Source organism: Malania oleifera, chromosome 7 (genome assembly GCF_029873635.1).
Source record: "Malania oleifera isolate guangnan ecotype guangnan chromosome 7, ASM2987363v1, whole genome shotgun sequence".
Lineage (NCBI taxonomy): Eukaryota > Viridiplantae > Streptophyta > Magnoliopsida > Santalales > Ximeniaceae > Malania > Malania oleifera.
The window spans coordinates 104048389-104067269 of NC_080423.1; the positions used below are offsets into that span (position 1 = coordinate 104048389).

General features: G+C 37.9%; 1 protein-coding gene across 1 annotated transcript in view; it reads left to right on the forward strand.

Annotated features, from left to right (window-relative positions):
- The window catches only part of LOC131160985 (uncharacterized protein At3g06530), a 66410-nt gene that overhangs the window by 39498 nt on the left and 8031 nt on the right, over nucleotides 1-18881 (forward strand). Inside the window, exons 16-23 of the mRNA XM_058116851.1 lie at nucleotides 2051-2193; nucleotides 2317-2538; nucleotides 3769-3980; nucleotides 4087-4297; nucleotides 4441-4620; nucleotides 5054-5149; nucleotides 5231-5298; nucleotides 5377-5728. Coding sequence (XP_057972834.1) covers nucleotides 2051-2193; nucleotides 2317-2538; nucleotides 3769-3980; nucleotides 4087-4297; nucleotides 4441-4620; nucleotides 5054-5149; nucleotides 5231-5298; nucleotides 5377-5728 — 1484 coding nt within the window. The remainder of the gene's footprint in view (nucleotides 1-2050; nucleotides 2194-2316; nucleotides 2539-3768; nucleotides 3981-4086; nucleotides 4298-4440; nucleotides 4621-5053; nucleotides 5150-5230; nucleotides 5299-5376; nucleotides 5729-18881) is intronic.

The following is an 18881-nucleotide window of genomic DNA, read 5'->3' on the forward strand; positions in this document are numbered from 1 at the left end:
CAAATGAAATTCATAAGCCATTTAAATCATGGTTTTAAATCACAGTAGCGGGTAGCGTAACGTAATGGTAACGGGTGTAACGGGAAGCAGGAGTAGCGGATGTTACATAACGGGAAGTGGGTGTAACGGCCGTGAATTTTTTTGAAGCATACACAACCTTGTGCATATTAGCGTACTTGCATGTTTTAAGCTTTTAGCCATCCTTAGAAAGGGTTTTAGTGTATTTTGGACCCTTTTGTTCGAGTAACTAAGTTATTTGGTAAGGGCAACAAGTTTACATTTGTTTTAAACCATCATTGATAGAAAATTACATGTGTGCGAGTATTTATACTTCTCATTGTTCTTATTTGTGATAAATTCTTATGTGTGCTAAACGAATTAATAAAATAAAATACATTATACACTCCATTAATCTATTAGACACATAAGACATACGAATAATATAAATATAAAATAGCTAGAAAAGAAAGAAGGTTGAAGTTGAAAAATAAAGAACATAAATATCACATTACTAATATTATTAAAAATAAATAAATTTCCCTAACAAGTTAATATTTTGAAATTGTTAATTAATGCATCTATTGTGAGTATTTAAAGAAATAGTAAATTTTGTATCATTGTCATCCTCATTATAATCTTTTCCCCCTCTTGCCACTTGGTATATTGAGAATGATATATGAAAGAGAAGAGAAAAAGTGATAAGAAAAAGTAAAAAATAAAATATTTTTTTGGTGTAATAGTCCTGTAGCGGTTACGTAACGGCCGTAGCGGCCTTTATGTAATGGTTGCGGTCCATAACGGTCGCTACGGCCGTGATTTTTCTTCCCACCGATTTCGCAGTGTGTAACGGTATCGGTAACCCAAAAAACCTTTATGTAACGGCGTTACGTAACGGTCGCGGCCTTTATTTAAAACCATGATTTAAATATTATTTATTATACAAATAATGATAATTTAGACATGAATGGTTAAATAAAATGTTACTGTAAGTTTATTGTTTTATATAATTTTAAAAAGCACTTGTAATAATCTTTTGTTTCAATAAAATAAATAAAATAAATTAAAAGAGAAATTTCACTTCACTCCTAAATCTCTCATTTGAATTCCAATGAAATTTCATTGTATAGTTAAAATTTCGACAAGTTTTGCTAAAATTTCAAGATTTGGATAAATTTCGGATGGTTCGTTGAGATTTCAACGGAAATTATGTAATACGGAAATCGACCATTATTTCGATTTCGTGGGTAACGGAAATCTGAAATTTCGACAATTTCGTGAAAATTTAAGACCATGGTGGGAAGTCACTATGGTTGGATTTTGAGGTTATAAAGTGTTCACTTGGGATGGGCTTGTGGAAATACTTAAAGGTGGGAATACTTAAGGAAAGGGTGCATTGAGTTTTTCTTGAAGGCTGCTTATTGTTGTTGGATATAGTTCTTTAGTTATTATCGGATAGATGTCTGGTGTGGCACCACTCCCCTCAAAAATATGTTTCCAAGACTTTAGAAGTGGTTTCTAACAAAGAAGATTCAGTGATCAGTTTATGAGGACAAAAGACCATAGGTGAGATAGCATTGACGATCCAATGATCAGTTTATTTAGGGGAGATGACCACAGGTGAGATAACATAGACAATTCAGCAAAAATTTTAGAGATAAATATGGAACATTGTTTGAGGCTCTTGAAGGTGGAGGAAGTTTAGCCAACCTTCCTTGGGTGTACCCTAGAGTGGAAGCCCCTCAATTAAATCTTTGTACCCGTGGTTTATTGTTGGAGAAGGAGAGTCGGGGACTCGGGGGCAGCTAATTTCCCTTTGAAAGAAGTCTCAAAAGCCAAGATTTGTTCCACAGTGGTCTTTTTCTGTTGGGAAGTCATGTGGCAAAGCATTTTACTATTATAGATTCATGGGAACGGTTTCTGTACTGGTAATGAACTCTTTTATTCAAAGATCAGGGGGAGGCATTTAGTCACATTTTGTTGCATTGCAGCTGGATGTGATAGTTTTGAAGTGTAATTTTTGCTTCTACTGGGATTACTTGGGTGGTGGCAGATGGTGGGAATGGAGCTGCAATTCTGGAGGGGTTCTTTCTGTGGAAAAATGGGAGGCTCGGCCTTGAGACTGCCCGGGGATTGATTTCGGCATGCGGAGTGAATGTGAAGGGAAATGTGTCTGGCCATTTTGCCACGGCTAAGGTATAGTTGTGTGGTTATCTCTGGATAGCAGGCTATTTGTTGATGATTTTTGTATGATGACTCCCTATCTGTGCTGGGGTGTCATGATGGGCGTTTGCGTTATTAGTCTTAGTCCGTTTTTAGTCGTTGGGTGTACCTCTCCTTTGGGTTCCTTTTTCCTGGAACTGTAGCTCTGTCACACCCGACTGTTCTTCTCCCCTGTACCACATTGGGCCTGTTATGGATTGCCCTGCCCGCCATGACTGTGTCTTTGCGCAGCTGGCATTGTGCCTGTGCTGCATGGATGCCTATGTTGATTACCGTTGGTTGTCTTCTTCCCCCCGGTGTAATGAGGCAAGTCTCAAGGTGAGCCTCGATTAAGCCTTTGAAAACATTGCATTGCACAAAATAAAATGACACTTCAACAAGGAAATGGGTAGTAAGAGTTTTTTGATCCCCAAAACATCGAATTACAGATGTAGTTAACAAGGTTCATCTTCCTAACATTTGAACTAACGACCATTTCTTCTTGGTGTGTTCTTTGCAAATTATTCGTGTGCTTTGAGTGTTTTATTTTTTTATTTTTTTATTTATTTTTTATTTTTTAATGTTGATGGGTACTTTTATACATGACAAACTGAGTAGAAGGATGCCTAACTGATCTATTTATTGGCACACAGTCTATCAACTTTCTGGTGTGTGCCTCTAGCTCTCATTTTTCAAAGAGGTTGAATTTTTAATGTTTTAGGGGAAAAAAAAGAAGGGGTATTTTTAGACGGTCAATAAGATTTCCTTCCCCCCCCCCCCTCTTTTCTGTTGATTTCTGTAATGGCCATTTGAGCCCTTTAAGATCATTTGTATTATAATCTAGGTAATGATCAAATTAGTATTTTTTGATTTAAAATTTCAATTTTTGAATTCCTAAACGACTCTAATATTAACATAACTTCTCAAAAGTGCAACATGACTGCATTTAACAATTGCTGACAAGAAAGGATAGTAACCATTTAAGCTGGACCTTATTTATTAGTACTACGAGCTCTTTAGTATTTATACGATCCTTATAAATAGCGCTTTATTTATGTTTTCTACTGGTTACTACAGACACATCGTGATCTGCTCCTTCCCCAGGCCCTGCATGCATGAGGGCTTTGCATATCAGGCTGCCCTTTTTGTGTGTGTGTGTGGCTAGTTTTATGTGTATTATATATGAATAAAATATTTCCAATTTGTGAATGTTCTGGTCTGTATCATGTTTTCAAGATTGCTATTCTTGCTCTAGGTAACCTAGATTAGAAATGGATGCCACAAACCAAGCCGAATTGATTGAATTTTCAGATTTGCTTCATTTATTTTGCTAAGTTGATATGTTTGTACTGCAATTTTATACCTGTGAGAGCATGCTCTTGATGAATGTGCTTTGGAACTTGAGGTAGCATGGTAAAAAGTTTTGTTGCTTTTATGTTTTTCTTTACTTCTTTTTGTGTGGAATTTGATATTTTATATCTGACACTGGACCAGATCTCTCTTGGACTTACTCTGCCAAGCAATGTCAGACTAACTTATTTTTACCATTCACCCCTTAAATGATTGCAGATTACTTGCTCTGCTGTATGCCAGATGCTTGATTTAGTTTTAAAACGTGAAGCTTCCATAATTGATTTGACATATGCAAAGAGAAAAAAGAAAGCACTAAAACAGAAGAATTCTGATCGGCGTCCTAATGCGATCGGTAGAGGCGAAAGCTCACTTTCTTTTCTTTGCTCTCTGCTTGATATTCTGTTGCTGAAGAAAGACATAGAGAACAGGTCTGTCATCATCAGTGTGTTGAATTTGTGGTGTGTTATCTGGTCACTGAATTTGTGACCTTTGGGGTTTTAATGTTGCTCTCTCTCTCTCTCTCTCTGGTTGTAGGGCTTCTCTTATAAGGCCACTAATTATGCTTCTTGGCAAAAGTTTTGAGGAAGAGTGGGTCCGTGAGGCTGTCGACCAGCATGAGAAGGGGGCAGAGTCTTCATTCGGAATTTCTCAAACTGTTTCCAGCATAATATGTTATATCCAACAGACCTCTTTATTAATTTTGCAAGATATTGCTGCTTCGTTCATATCTGACCTTCCACCAAATGTATAGCCCTTTATAGTCTGGAAATTTAAATCATCAGTAGAATAATAGTATCTTCTGCGATGACTTTCTGCTTTTTATGTTCTTCTGAACTTTTTTTTTGATAACTATGTTTCTTAACTTTGAGCAATATATGCTTCCGGCAGGATGGTGTTAATGATTTTGATGTGGAATTGTTGGTTGAGTGCGCCCGCTCTACGAAGGACGCAGCAACACGTAATCATGTGTTCTCTTTGTTATCTACAGTTGCAAGGGTTTCTGCAGAAAAAGTTTTGGACCATATTGTAAATATTCTTTCTGTTATTGGGGAGTCAGCAGTGATTCAGGTATTTATTAATTCATTTTTGGCTTTATTAACGCCATCATGTAGTAAATTCCAGAATCCGAAGCTTATGCTTTACTTCAATTATTCAATCACCTCGTTCTTCGTTAATAGAAGGAACTAGTTGAGAATTTATGAAATATTAGAGGAATTTTCCTATTTGAGACATATCCTCTCCAGTTTTAAGGTATATTCATGCTAGATTTATGTATGACCTCAAATTTTTTTTTTCTTTGGTTTATTGGAAAGCTCCTTGGGCCTAGGTTACAATCCTTCCCCACTTCTTACGCAACTAAAAATGAGACTCCAATATAAAATCTATGATCAAATCATTTGGTGTCCCACAGAGGACTTACTGAGTTTTTAAACGACCAGAGGCCACGTTTTCACATCTTTGTAGTGATTTGCTGAATTTTTGTTGTATCACCTTTTTGTAGTATGACAGCCATTCACAATGCGTGTTTGAGGATCTTATATCTGCCTTAGTTCCATGTTGGCTCTCTAAGACTGACAGCGTTGACAGCTTGCTTCAGGTTAGAAAACCTTTCTGCTGGAAGATTTATTTATTTGTCTTTCCCTAGAACTGGTGTGTTGATTTGGTTGGGTTTTTCCAGATTTTTGTAAATGTTTTGCCTGATGTTGCTGAGCATAGAAGGTTGTCTATTATTTTATGCCTGATAAGGTAATGGTTACATAAATATTTTTGATCTAGTTTTTTGTGTTTCTATAGTTTTCTTAAATTTACACATTGCTGTTACAGGACACTGGGAGAATGTAGTAGTTTGGGTTCATTGCTTGTCCTCCTTTTCCGTTCACTGGTTTCAAGGAAAATGTTATCTTGCGAACATGATAATACATTACCCTTCGATTGTATTATATCAAGTGCTAGTGGAGAATGGGAATATGCATTTGCACTCGAAATATGTGAGCAGTACTCATGCATGATATGGCTTCCTTCTCTAGTTAACCTTCTTCGTCAGATTGGAATGGGCGATCTACGCAGAGAATTGTTTGTGGAATTGCAATTTGCAGTGCAGTTTATTTTAGATAAGTTGCAAGATCCAGAGTTTGCATTCCAGCTTGACTCTGGGGAAGATGCAGATAATGTACAGGTACATGTCAATTCATTCTCCAACTTCTTCTTTGGCTTAGTGTACAATACATGTTACATAAAACATCACATGCTTTTTTTTGGTAGAAAACAGTTCCTTAAAATTTTTTGCAGATATTCTTTTTTCAAAGAATTATTTTAAGAAATGTCTATTTTAATTTAAATTCAAGCTGATCATATGATGTTTTTATTTATTTATTTAAAAATCTAATTCTTTTGTGAGCCTAGAGTCAATGAATTTAAGTATGCATTAAAAAAGACGAAAAATCGAAGGATTTCATTTCCAATTGAAAGTTGGAAATGCCTAGGTGATAATGGAAAAAATATGGTCAACTAAGGGGCTGTTTTGTTATCACTGTTAAAAGTTATGAATGAAGACCAGAAACAAAAATTAAAAATCAGTAATAGAAACTAAAAAGTTAACAATATTTAGTTAATATTTCAAAAACTAAAGCAAATTAAAAACTTGATTAAAAACTAAAACCTAAAACTTGTTTTGTAGTATCCTTTTCTATTCGTACATTTTTTTGGTGGGTGGGGGGGGGGGGGGTAGCTAGAAATGTCGAGTGTCATAACAGATTTCTTTGGACTGCAGGGGAGATGTCTTTCTAGTATGCTACCTTGTTTATTATATATTTATAAAACTCCACACTGCTTTTATGGGTAAATGCCTTTGGCAATTCCTCTTAGAGGCAACCTCCCCTTGGCGCAATGTTATTATAAGCAAATTGGTGTGTTGAATAATGGGTAGAATACTAATATGGGCCTAGGATGTTCCTTTGAGAGTGCTTGGAAGTGTATTTCACAGATCTATCCTCTTTTTATCCCTTGTACCAATTTTATTGTGGATGATGGATATGATATTGTTTATGGAAGGCATTTGGGTGGGTGATTCTGTGCTTTAAACTTCCTTCCTTGTTTATGTAGGCTTTCCTCATTGCATAATAGAACCATCTTTTTTTCTTTTTCTTTTTTTAATTATTTTTACAAATGCCAAATGGGGTTAATTTCTCTTGGACTTTCCTTTTCATAGGTCTCTTAATGATAGGGAAGTATTGGAGCGTACTTCTTTGTTGTACTTGTTGGAGGGTAGCTGTCCTTCTATCAAGAGTGACTACCAGTCATGGGTTTTAGAATCTAGACCCCTGGAGTATATTCTTGCAAGTCATTTTTTAAGCATTTGATTCTTGAAAACTTTCTTTTTTTTTTTTCCACTTCACCGTACCAAATGGAGGGCCAAAGTCCCCTACGAGATTAAAAATTTTATTTGGTTAGTTGTTCTTAATAAAGTTGACACTAGCAATTTGTTGCAGAGTAAATGCTTTATCTCCAGATGTATGTTCTTTATATTTTGCAGAGAGTTTTGGATTTGTCTGGAGTCACTGGAGGATTTGTTGGCTATTTCATTTACAAGTTTTTTTTTTTTTCTGGGGGGGGGGGGGGGGGGGGTGGGGGGGGGAATAGGATGCTCAGCTTTGTGGGGGTGTGCATTTTTTTTGCTGTTTTGTGGGGTATTTGTATGGAGCCCAATGCTTGTGTATTTATAGGGTAGAAGATGTCCTTGTCTATGCTCTGGGATAGGATTCAATATATGGCTTTGTTGTGGGATTTTGCAGCTGGTTGTTTCAGAGGGCATATCTTTGAAAGATGATAGGCTGGTAGTATTATTTTGATAGGCGTGCGCGCGCGCGCGCGCACACATTTATAATTGTTCTCTTTTCTCCCTGGGAGGATTTTTTATGCTCCCTTTTGTACATTCTTTCCTCTTCATAATATTCCTTCTTTTTCTAAAGTCAAAAGAAGTAATTAGTATGTGAATGCAGTTTAATCATTTTAGGTCGAATGTTGGAGAAAATATTGAACTTGATGGTCAGTAAAATATTAGCACTTGTCAATTTTGATTCCTTGGATCTATTATGCTCGCTGAAGGAGAAATTGAAGATGTTATATAGTTGGGAGTTTTATGTTGGTGTTTTAGAGGTGTCTTTTATCTGTTTAGGAGTCCCTTTCGTAGGTAAACACATTCATTAGATATCTGGGATCTGGTGGTCTCTAAGGTGTCTAAGCAGTTGGATAGTTGGAAAGGAGAATTGTTCTCTTTTTGGTGGTTGAATTACTCTTATTCTGGGAGAGGCAGTTCAAAAATATGATGGGATGATGAGGGATTTTCTTTGGTCAGGCGTAGGGGAGGAGAGTTCAGTTCGTAGGGTGGGAGGTGTTTGTAGGTCTAAGGAAGAATGTGGGTTGGGTCTTTGTAATTTGGTGTCCGAAAACACTGCCCTGTTGGTTAAATAATTGTGGTTGAAGGTGAATTCTCTTTGGCAAATGCAAAATAATTCTCAGATGCTAATTTCAATTGGGTGGAGGTAATCATATTTGGTTTTGGGAAGATGTTCAGGTTTTCTTCGGTGGGGCGGGGACAGCATTGTCGTCTTCCTTTGCTCATTTATATTGCCTTCCTTCTCATCATAATGATGTGATTCATCTTTTCTTAAAGAGGGATTCCTTTTCTTGGGACTTTCATTTTATAAGGGTTTTGAAGAATAGAGAGGTGTAGGAGCTGCTGCCTTTACTCATTTTATTGGAGGGTTACCATACCTCTAGTAGAAATGATGATAGGGTTTGATCTATAGATTCATGAGGGCATCACACAATATTGGATGATGATTAGGTGGATGAAGGTGGGAAAGTTTCTGCGAGATTGCGAAGAAGTTTTGGAAGGAATCTGGAGCTGTAGTTGGATATGAGATTTCACGTCTCAGACCATGGAGTCAGGTGGTGCTGGAAGGTGAAAAGGGCGAAGTGATGGGTTATGGTAGTCAATCTCTTTCAGGAACTCAGGGTATGGTGCTCAGTGGAGAAGATTGGTGCTGTCGGTGTGGAGGTGTGGTGCAGCTGAAGAAACCTGGGATTTAAAAGTCAGGACCCATTGCAGACCAACCGGAATCGTTTGATCAGTATGTCAAGGGAGCTAGGCTTTTGGCAAGAGCGACGGTCCTCTTAGATGCAGCTAGAGCTGCGGTCAGGGAGGAGATTGGGAAGAGGAGTGGACTGGGTGGTATGTTTCTTGTTTTGAAACTGGGCCAAATAATAGAAAAAAATGAGGTATGTGATGCAGGGGCAGCATCAAGGATCTGCAGCCATGTGAGAGATTAGAAGAAATTGAAGAGTGGAAGGAATGGGAAGGGAGGAGAGAGGAGATCAAGTGGGAACTCACGTTCACTTCTCAAATTCAAATTCAGCAATAACTGCCTACAACTTGGCTTCCACACACTATTTATAAAAACCCCTCTAAACACATGAAATTGTGCACATACAAGCATGGCTGTAGAATACATAAATACTACAAACAAGCCCCTATATGCACATAATACTATGTAAACTAAGCACATAATAAACTACCACCTAAACTCAACAACCCTTGATCCAATTCTTCTCAAGTATTCTCCAACAAGTATCTTTCAAAGGTCTTGCTTCTCGTACTACATCAAGTCTCCCTTGTTAGAGAAAATTTGGCCTTAAATTTTGAAATGTTGGAGGATTAAAGTAACAAGAAAACTTGGATTTTTTGAAATGTTGTCTTGAATGATTGGTAGGGTGGGCTTCAAGATGATCTTCTTACCATTATAGTGAATGACGTGTTCTCATGTCCTTGAGTTACACCCAAATCATTCGAGCAAGGAGTAGATGGCCAATATTCATAGGTATGATATCATGCCAAACATATCAAAATATTCACTCATTTCTATAGGAACCAAACATCTTTCACAAACATGTATAGTAGAGTTATCAATCCAAGACATCTCATAAGGCTCTGGGTGAGGTTCCAGGTGAAGTTGCATTTGGGATTTGGGTGACTTTATTTCTAGAAACCAAGTTCATGGGACATCCTCCATCAATGATAAATTTTGCAAATATTCCATAGAAAGGTGTGGAAAAGCTCGAAACTTTGCCCAACGTATGAAAAATGGCATTCCTTGGTCCAATAATTTGTCACCATATTCTTGTATTTGTACATATGCCCAACGCAACTATGTATCACCAGAAGTCCTTGACACAATTTGGCCACAATTCTCATTCTATACATGTAAAGACACAAATTGAATCTTGTTAATGGTTATTTAGTCTTTTAGTTACAGTTTTGTTAGTAATAAGTGTGAGTTAGTGAGAGTATTATGGTCATTCCTATTGTACGTACATTTATTATAAATAGAGGGAGAGACCTATCATTGAGTTTAGGTCTTCCATTTTACCCAATTACACAACATGGTACCAGAGTGTGATCCGAACTAAACCCTACTCCTCAGCCGTCGCTGGAAAACACCATTCCCGTGGCTGTCCTTCCTAGATTCACCTCCATCCCTTTTATTTAACAAAACCAACCAGTATACCCATAAACATACTCCCTTGACGACTCACCCTACAAAACTCCATCATCGGAGGAGCCCCATGCTCTGGCCAAATGCCAGCAGGGCTGACCCCATGCACCTACGCGTGAGTGAATTTCCAGCTACCTTTTTTTTTTCCCTCTGCCATGCTCTGATTTCTTCTGTAGACTATATTATCAAGCTGTTACGTCAGTTTTTTAATAAAAAAATCAACCTTTTCTATGCACTCACGGCATTCCGTTAATGTTTGTTCAAGGCTTGTTAAGGCTTCTTTGTGAGTTTTTTGGAGCCATGGCAGCATTCATATTTTCATTTGTGAGGCTGTGGCAGTGCTATATCTGTCGGTGAGGTGTTCACCTCGTCCGTGGCGGTGTGGCACCCAAGGAGTGGTTGTTTGTTGTTTCGTGAAGCTGTTTATCAATTGTTAATGAGTTTATTGGGTCTGACACAGTTGGATTTGCCGTGTTTTTTTTTAACTCACTATTCTAATTCCTTCCATATACCAAAACATCAAGCTGTTGGGTATTTTTTTTTTTTGCTCCAAGATCCAATCTTTGTTGCAACAGTGCTCTCATTGTGATTTGTTAGTTGTTGTTCGGCGTTAGTAGCTGTCATTGGTGACCTTCTTGAAGCAGTGGCAGTGCTCATAAGCTGTTTCTTTTTGTGTGTGTGTGTGAGGCTGTGGTTGCTTTCTTGGGGCTGCATCTGAGATTGTTGGTGATTTGTTCATGGTAGTTTCGGTGGTTCACCTCTTCAATTGTTCCAGTGCTGAGTGTTACTTTCTTGGGGTTGCTTGTGAGTTTCTTGGTGCTATGACAGCCTTGTACTGATTTATCTGTGGCTTGTTCATGGTGGGTCACCTTGCTCGTGGTTGTTCCAATTGTTCCTGCAATTAATCTAATGATCATTGGTCTCAGTTGGTGAATGTTGGGATGGCGTTTGCAAATCCCAGAAGTATGATTTCTTCGTTAGTCACTTGTTTGAGTGAACCGTGTATTGTGACTATATCAGATGAGTATTCCAGGTTGCTACAATATCAATTGTCTCAACAAGCATTTTTTTGCATTGCTTTTTTTGCCCAAAAAGGTAATCCGGCAGTCTGCATGTCATCTTGTATGCTTCCTACTAGTCCTTGGATTATCGATTCTGCTGCCATTGATCATATAACAAGTGCAACCAACTTCTTTTCTAATCTCCAATATCCTAAAAATCTCCCTCAAGCTACCCTTGCTGATGGGTCCACTATTGCTGTTAAGGGGATAGGAACATTAAATCCTACTCCTTGTATCTCTCTTTCTTCTGCTTTATACATTCCTAAATCTCCTTTCAATCTTAAATCAGTTAGTAAGCTTACAAAGTCACTAAATTTTTCTGTCACATTCCTTCCTGATTTTGTGGTTATTCAAAATTTGAAGACCGGAAAGGCAATTTTGCATGGACTGTACTACTTTGAGTCGCCTTCCCCACCCATTGCCTGCACAGTCGCAACTACACCTCTTCAAATCCATTGTTGTCTTGGTCATCCGTCCTTGGACAAGTTGAAACAGCTAGTTCCTATATTGAGTTTTGTGTCTAATCTTGAGTGTGAGTCCTATCAATTGGGCAAGCATCATCGTGATCCCTTTGCTCCCCAGGTCGACAAATAGGTGCTTAGTCCTTTTATGCTTGTCCATTCTAATATTTGGGGTCCTAGTTCTGTGACATCAAAGTTGGGGTTTCGGTACTTAGTTGCATTTGTTGATGACTACTCTAGAATGACTTGGTTATATTTAATGAAAGATTGTTCCAAGTTGTTTGATATCTTTTGTGCTTTTTGTTCCCAAATAAAGACTCAATTTGACATGCCAGTCAAGATATTTCGATTTGATAATGCTAAGGAGTGCTTCAATACTCAATTCAGTAATTATATGACTAACTCTGGTATTGATCCATCAGTCCTCTTGTGCCCACACTCCATAACAAAATGGACTTGCGGAGTGGAAAAATAGACATGTTCTTGTCATCACTTGTACCTTATTGTGTCAAATGAATGTCCCTAAAGTCTTTTTGGGTGATGCTTTGCTCACAACTTGCTTCCTCATCAATAAAATGCCGTTGTATGTCCTTGGTGGTAAAATTCAATATTCAGTTATCTTTCCTAAGGTTCCTTTGTTCTCCTTTCCTCCTTGAACATTTGGTTGTGTCTCCTTTGTCCTTTACTTATCCTTAGGAATGGATAGGTTGTATCCTTGTGCTATCAAATGTATTTTTTTGGGCTATTCCTATACTCAAAAAAGGATATTGATGTTGTAGTCCTACTTTATATTGATTTTTCATCTCTGCTGATGTTACATTTTTTGAGTCTACACCATACTACTCTGATTCCTTGAATTCTGTTGACCTTGATGAGTCCCTTACTCTGCCTTGCCTTCTAGATCCAAACCTAGAATTTGTGCCCAATCCTCCTATATCTTCATCCAGTTTGAGTCATTATTGTCACTTGAATCATCCTAATTTGCAGACCTACACACGGCGACTCAAGGGGGGAGTGCCTCCTCCAGCTTCTCCTATTGTGCCTCTAGTTCCCTCGTCGGATGATCTTATTTCTCTTGATGTTGGTCCTCTAATAGCTCTTCGAAAAAGTAAATGCACTTGTACCCAACATTCGATCTCTAATTTTGTTTGTTATGATTTCTTGTCACCCTCTTATTGTTGTTTTGTTACTACTTTTTCTTCTGTTGCTGTCCCAAGATCTATTTCTAAAGCCCTATCCCATTCTGGGTGGAGGACGACAATGGTTGAAGAGATGAGTGCACTACATGATAATGAAACTTGGGATTTGGTATCTCTTCCTCCTCATAAGTGTGTGGGTGGTTGTTGTTGGGTGTGCAATGTGAAAGTCAATCCTGATGGTTCTGTGGCTCGTCTGAAGGCCTGCTTTGTTGCTAAGGGGTATACTCAGGAGTATGGTTTGGATTATTCTGCACATTCCCCCTGGTTGCTAAACTTGACTCAGTACGTTTTTTCATTTATTTAGCCACCACTTGTCATTGGCCTCTACATCAGTTAGATATGAAGAATGCTTTCCTACATGGTGATCTTCATGAGGAGGTAGAGGTATATATGGAGCAACCCCCTAGGTTTTTTGCTCAGGGGGAGTTAGGCTTAGTATGTTAGCTCAAGAAGTATTGTATGGATTAAAACAATCCCCAAAAGCATGGTTTGACCATTTTAGTGTTGTAGTAATTGAGCTTGGCCTTCATCCGTGTGCAGTAGATCACTCTGTATTTTATCATCATACTCCATCGGGCAGTATTTTGCTTATTATATATGCGGTTGACATTGTGATCATTGGTGATGATGATTGTGGCATCTAGGACCTAAAGCTTTTTCTACATAGCAAGTTTCAGACCAAAGATTTGGGACCATTGAAGTACTTCTTGGGTATAGAGGTATCGAGAACTCTTACGGGAACTGTCTTGTTAGTGTTATCACAGAGGAAGTATGTTCTTGATCTTTTAGATGAGATGGCGTTGTTGGGATCCAAACCTGTTGATGCACCCATAGATCCCAATAGTAAGTTAATGCCAAGTATGGGTAATTTGTTGCCTAACCCAGGTCGGTACCGGAGACTTGTTGGAAAGTTGAATTATCTCACAGTCACTCGACTAGATATATCCTTCGCAATAAGTGTTGTGAGTCAGTTTCTCGATTCTCCAAGAACAAGTCACTGATATGCAGTAATTTGCATTTTGAGATATCTCAAAAGTGTGCTTATATGAGGATCGGGGTCACACTTATATTCAAGGTTATATAAATGCAGATTGAGCCGGATCACAATCCGATCGAAGATCCACAATTGGGTATTATATCTTTGTCAGTGGTAATTTGGTGTCTTGGGAAAGTAAGAAACAAGCTGTGGTTGCCAAGTCGAGTATTGAGTCAGAGTATAAGGCTATGACACACACTACATGTGAACTTGTTTGGCTGAAGAACAAGTTCACATGTGTTTGGCTGAAGAACAAGTTGAAAGAATTAGGTTTTCCACATATTGAGCCTATGGAGTTGGTGTATGATAATCAAGCTGCTATTCATATTAGCTCCAACCCTTTGTTCCATGAGCGGACAAAGCACATTGTAGTTGATTGCCACTTTATTTAAGAGAAACTTGTACAGAAGCTCATTTTGACCACTCATGTGAAGTCTGAGTGTTCGCTTTCTGATTTGTTCGCTAAAGCCTTGGGAGGTGCTTGTGTGAAATTCATTTGTAACACAAGCTAGGAGCATATGATATATATGCTCTAGCTTGAGGGGGACTGTAAATGGTTTTTTAGTCTTTTAGCATCATCATCATCATCATCATATTATGTGTTAAGAGTTTTGTTAGTAATAAGTGCGAGTTAGGGTGTTATGGTCATTCCTTTTGTACTTACATTAAATTATAAATAGAGGGAGAGACCTATCATTGAGTTTAGGTCTTCCATTTTACCCATGTACTTAACAAATCTCAATTTTTGCCATCTCCATTTTCGCCATCTCCAAGTCATCTTTAATATTGAGTATCATGTAGAAATGAAACAAATTCACTTACAAAACTCACAAATTGCAGCAATAAAACTGATTTTTGATTTTGGCAGCAACAATTTCTTTATTTTTTGTAGAAATTATTGCGCTTGCTTGCAAAATAATGTGTCCACAATCAAAATATCTTGTTGCTGATAAAAAATTGCGGAGAAAACCCAAAATATTGTTGCTGGGACACTTTCTTGCGAGACAAGAAATTGCAGAAGACACTTAGAGACTTCCTTGTGCACGTCGCCGGCACGTGGGGCACTTGCACCTTTGGTGAGGGTCCTCTGGTATGGTTTTTCAGTCGAAGATAGATCAGAAGGTGGGGAATATAGTGGTTGTGGTGGTGTGATGAAAAAAGTACAGGAAAGTAGGGATTTTCTGGAGGGTCGATGGCTGGAGAAGGTTTGGCTGTTGCGGGGGGCCTCTAGTGGTTAGACGGTGATAGAACTTTAGGGGAAGGCATTTCGTGGGCTTCTGATTTTGTTGGTGTGGGAGGAGGTGTGAGAATATTCCAGGAATGGGGTGTTTGAAATCAAAGGGACATGACTGGAATTTTGTGAAAAGTTCAGAACTGAATTTCATTTTTTTTTTTGGCCACAAATTCATATTGGGGAAGAAGAAAAAGAGAATCAGAGAGGAGTGATGGAGAAGCATGGAATGAAAATGAGATTAATAGAAGTGAGGATACGAGAAGGGAGAAGAAGAAATTAAGAGGAGAAGTAGAAATTCAGAGAATTGCGAGAAGAAGAAAAGATATATTAAAGTAGAAGAAGAGGGGTTACAGCAGTGTAGGACAGAAACTAGAAAGAGAATAGAACATAGAAGAAGAAAGGGGAAAGACGCTGCTGGGCAGCATAGGATCAGGGACATAACAGGGCAACAGAATCCGAGGAAGATCAGAAGAGAAGAGAGGAAGAAGAAGAAAAGAAGAGGGGGAGAAAGAGGAAGATGGAGCAATTAAAATGGAAGAATGAGATCGTGGTTGGGCTCTGATACCAATTGATGCTGGGGCAGGATCAAGAATCGGCAGTCATGGGAGAGAATAGAAGGAATGGGAAGGGAGGAGAGAGAAGATAAAAGGGGCTTCCTTGGTTAATAATTTCTAGTTTTATTTTGTGATCTTGTATTTTTTGTTTTTGTTTTTTCCTTTTTCTTTTTTTCTTTTGGTGGTTTTCTTGTCTTTTTTTTTTTGGTGGGCTCCTTGTCCCCGCACATTGTATCGTCCTTTCTTTCTGTCTAATATAGTTCTTTTTTTTTTAAAGGATTCATGGGGGTATTAGTGTAAATATTTCTCCACTTATCTTATTGAGATTAATTTTGTTTCTCCTCATATCTTATTAAGGCTGATGTAGTTTTTCCTATTGGGGTATTTGGGAAACTAAATCTCCTTCTAAGATAAAGGTGTTTGTTTTGCTCGCAAGCCTGGCATCTCTTTAATAGAGTTAACAGCAGCAATCTACTGCAGAGAAGGAAGCCTTCTAAAGCTCTGTCTGGGGATATGTCTAATGTGGAACTAATTTAGAGGATGCATCACATTTGTTTATTCATTGTTCTTTTGCTTGGAATCTGTGGAATAATCTTTTTGGGGTGCTGCAGGGTAGGGGTGTTCTGGGTTTTTTTTGGTTTGGTTTTATCCAAAACTGAATACCGAACCGAAGCATATCGGTTCCCATATTTTGAAAACCGTTACCAAACTGTAAACAGATGGTTCAGTATAAAAAAATAACGGTTCTTCAGTCCAGTTTTCAGTTAGTAACCAAACTGAACCTCACCACAATATTATTACTTAAGAGGCCCATTCAACATTGTAAAATGGGCTTTAATTTGAGCAGGCCAAGCATAATTATCATTTTTTCTGCAGCCAGATGGAGTGGATATGAGGGGAGAGGAGGCCAGCTTTTATAAGTGGAGGGCTCCCCCAAAGTAGTTGCCAGCTGATGTGGGATGTGGGAATCAAGGGTGAAGACTGGGGCTGGGCAATGGCCAGGCTGGGGGGGCGGGGTGTGTATGTGAGAGTGAGAGGTCGGTGGGGTTTGTTATTTTAATTTAACATGATGCAGTGTGTGCCTCTCTGCATGCTAGTTTTTTAGAAATAATTGCTACCAATTACCATGATTATAACCAAGGTCTCATCTCACATCAGTAATACGTGGGAGAAAAACTCTCATACTCATGCATAAAGGGTTCTAATCCCTCCAACTATTCAGCCATAATTAAATATCTGTGTATATTATTGTAATGAATAAAATTTATTAAATAATTGGGGATTGTACAATTAATAAATTAAGAGTTGTAAATTGGGTAAAATTTTTTAGATAAATATATAATTTTGTTTATTCAATTTTTCTAGTTTGTTTTTTATGTATAACTGAAATTGAAACCAAATATTGGTTTTTTAAAATGGGAAAATCGAAACCAAATACTGAAATTGAAAAACCGAGTTGAAACGTTAAACGGATTGGTTTTTGGTTTTTGGTTTTATGGTAATTTTTATACACCCCTACTGCTGGGGGGGGGGGGGGGAGGGTCATGGTGAAATGTGGGTTTGTTCAAAGTCTCTGGGAGAACTTTTTACTATTTCTTTTGCAGCTTTTGGAAGAGGCAAGGATGTTAAAATGGTGTTGGAGCTGTGTCTTTTGTGCTGTGTTATGGGGGATTTTGGCTGGCAAGGATTGCTAGGATTTTTTTTTTTGGTAAGATATTACTGATGGGATTTCTTTGGGAGAGGATCCGGTACTTACCTCTCTTTGGGCTTATAGTGCAGGATTTTTTAAGGATTGGTGTTTGCAAGATGTCATCCAAGATTGGGGGCCTTTATGAAGTTGTAGTTTTTATTTTCTTTATTCTCTTGAGCAAGGGCTTCGTGTTCTCCTTTTTGTATCACACACACACACACAATCACATATGTGGTAAAATTGAGAATTGTTTTGGCCATCTTTTGAGATCATAGAATGCCCTTAAAATTAAAATGATTGGAAGTTCTAGGACAGCTATAAAACTAGCTGTGCTATATGGGTTGCAATGTTGGGAAACTAAGAAACAACATATCCAAAGTAAAAGTTGCAGCTGTGGTAAGGTGAGAATGTACTGAAAAGATATGAGAATGTTAAGGTGAATGAGTAGTATAACTAAAAAGATAAATTAGGGAATGAACACTTCTGTGGTAAGCTAGTGTAGCAGCTGTAGAAGATAAGGGAAGGACAATTAAGATAGATTGGTCACTTGCAATGGAGGCCAAATAACACAACAGTGAGTGAGCTTGATAGTATTAGTGGGGAGGGGTAGACTTTGAATAACTTGGACTCAGTAAGGAGTTGATATTCCTCCAATTTTTGGAGGATGTCTTAAATTGTTTGAGATGTCAAAAAAGGATTCCTGTAAGCCAACCTCACTGAGTAGAACTTCATTCTTGGTTTTTATTAAAAGTCCCATTGTGCTTGAAATTTATTTATTTCCTAGAAATCCTAGAAATATTTGAGTTAAATAGATGGGAAAATTTTAATTTTTTATTTTTACTGCTTGGATAATTCTTGAAGAACTTGAAGTTAGTTCGCACTGTTGTGTTGTCTGCCACATCAGTTAATTTTTATTGTACTTGTCTCATGATCCAATCGTGCAGGTCAGAATGCTTATAAAATTAGCCCAAATTGTGCCTTTTCTGCAGAGTACAACTATACTTCTATATTTTTTTATTGTTTCTACCAAGAATAATAGCTGGAGCATGTCAAATGTGCATGGCTGAGTCCTATGTGCATTTTCACTGACCCAGACACCACAATGTATCAAACTCCAAAAAATCATTGTATGATATTCTACGGCCACATTAGTTTATTCCAGACATATTGATCCCATTGGGAGTCATTAAAATAGTGTTATGTTGAAGTTTAGGTCAAAATAGTTGTTTGCTGTTTGCCGTAATAAGGAAGAAAATTTCATCCCTGTGTTGCTTGATTCTTATTACGGTGTGACCGAATATTCTGCATACAACTATATTTGACCACGTGTAGTACCAGTACCACCATGCAGCTAACTGCCATTGAGCATTTGGATCTTTGTTTTTTCCATCAGTGACCCTGTCCTCTTTTGAAAAACATTGTTGTTTTATTCTTTTTGCTTTAAGCGAAGATAATCTAAACCTTTTTTGATCTGTTGAACAAATTATTATATTGATTCATTTAAATTTGTGCTGTGCTTTTTATGTCTGTTGAACCTTTT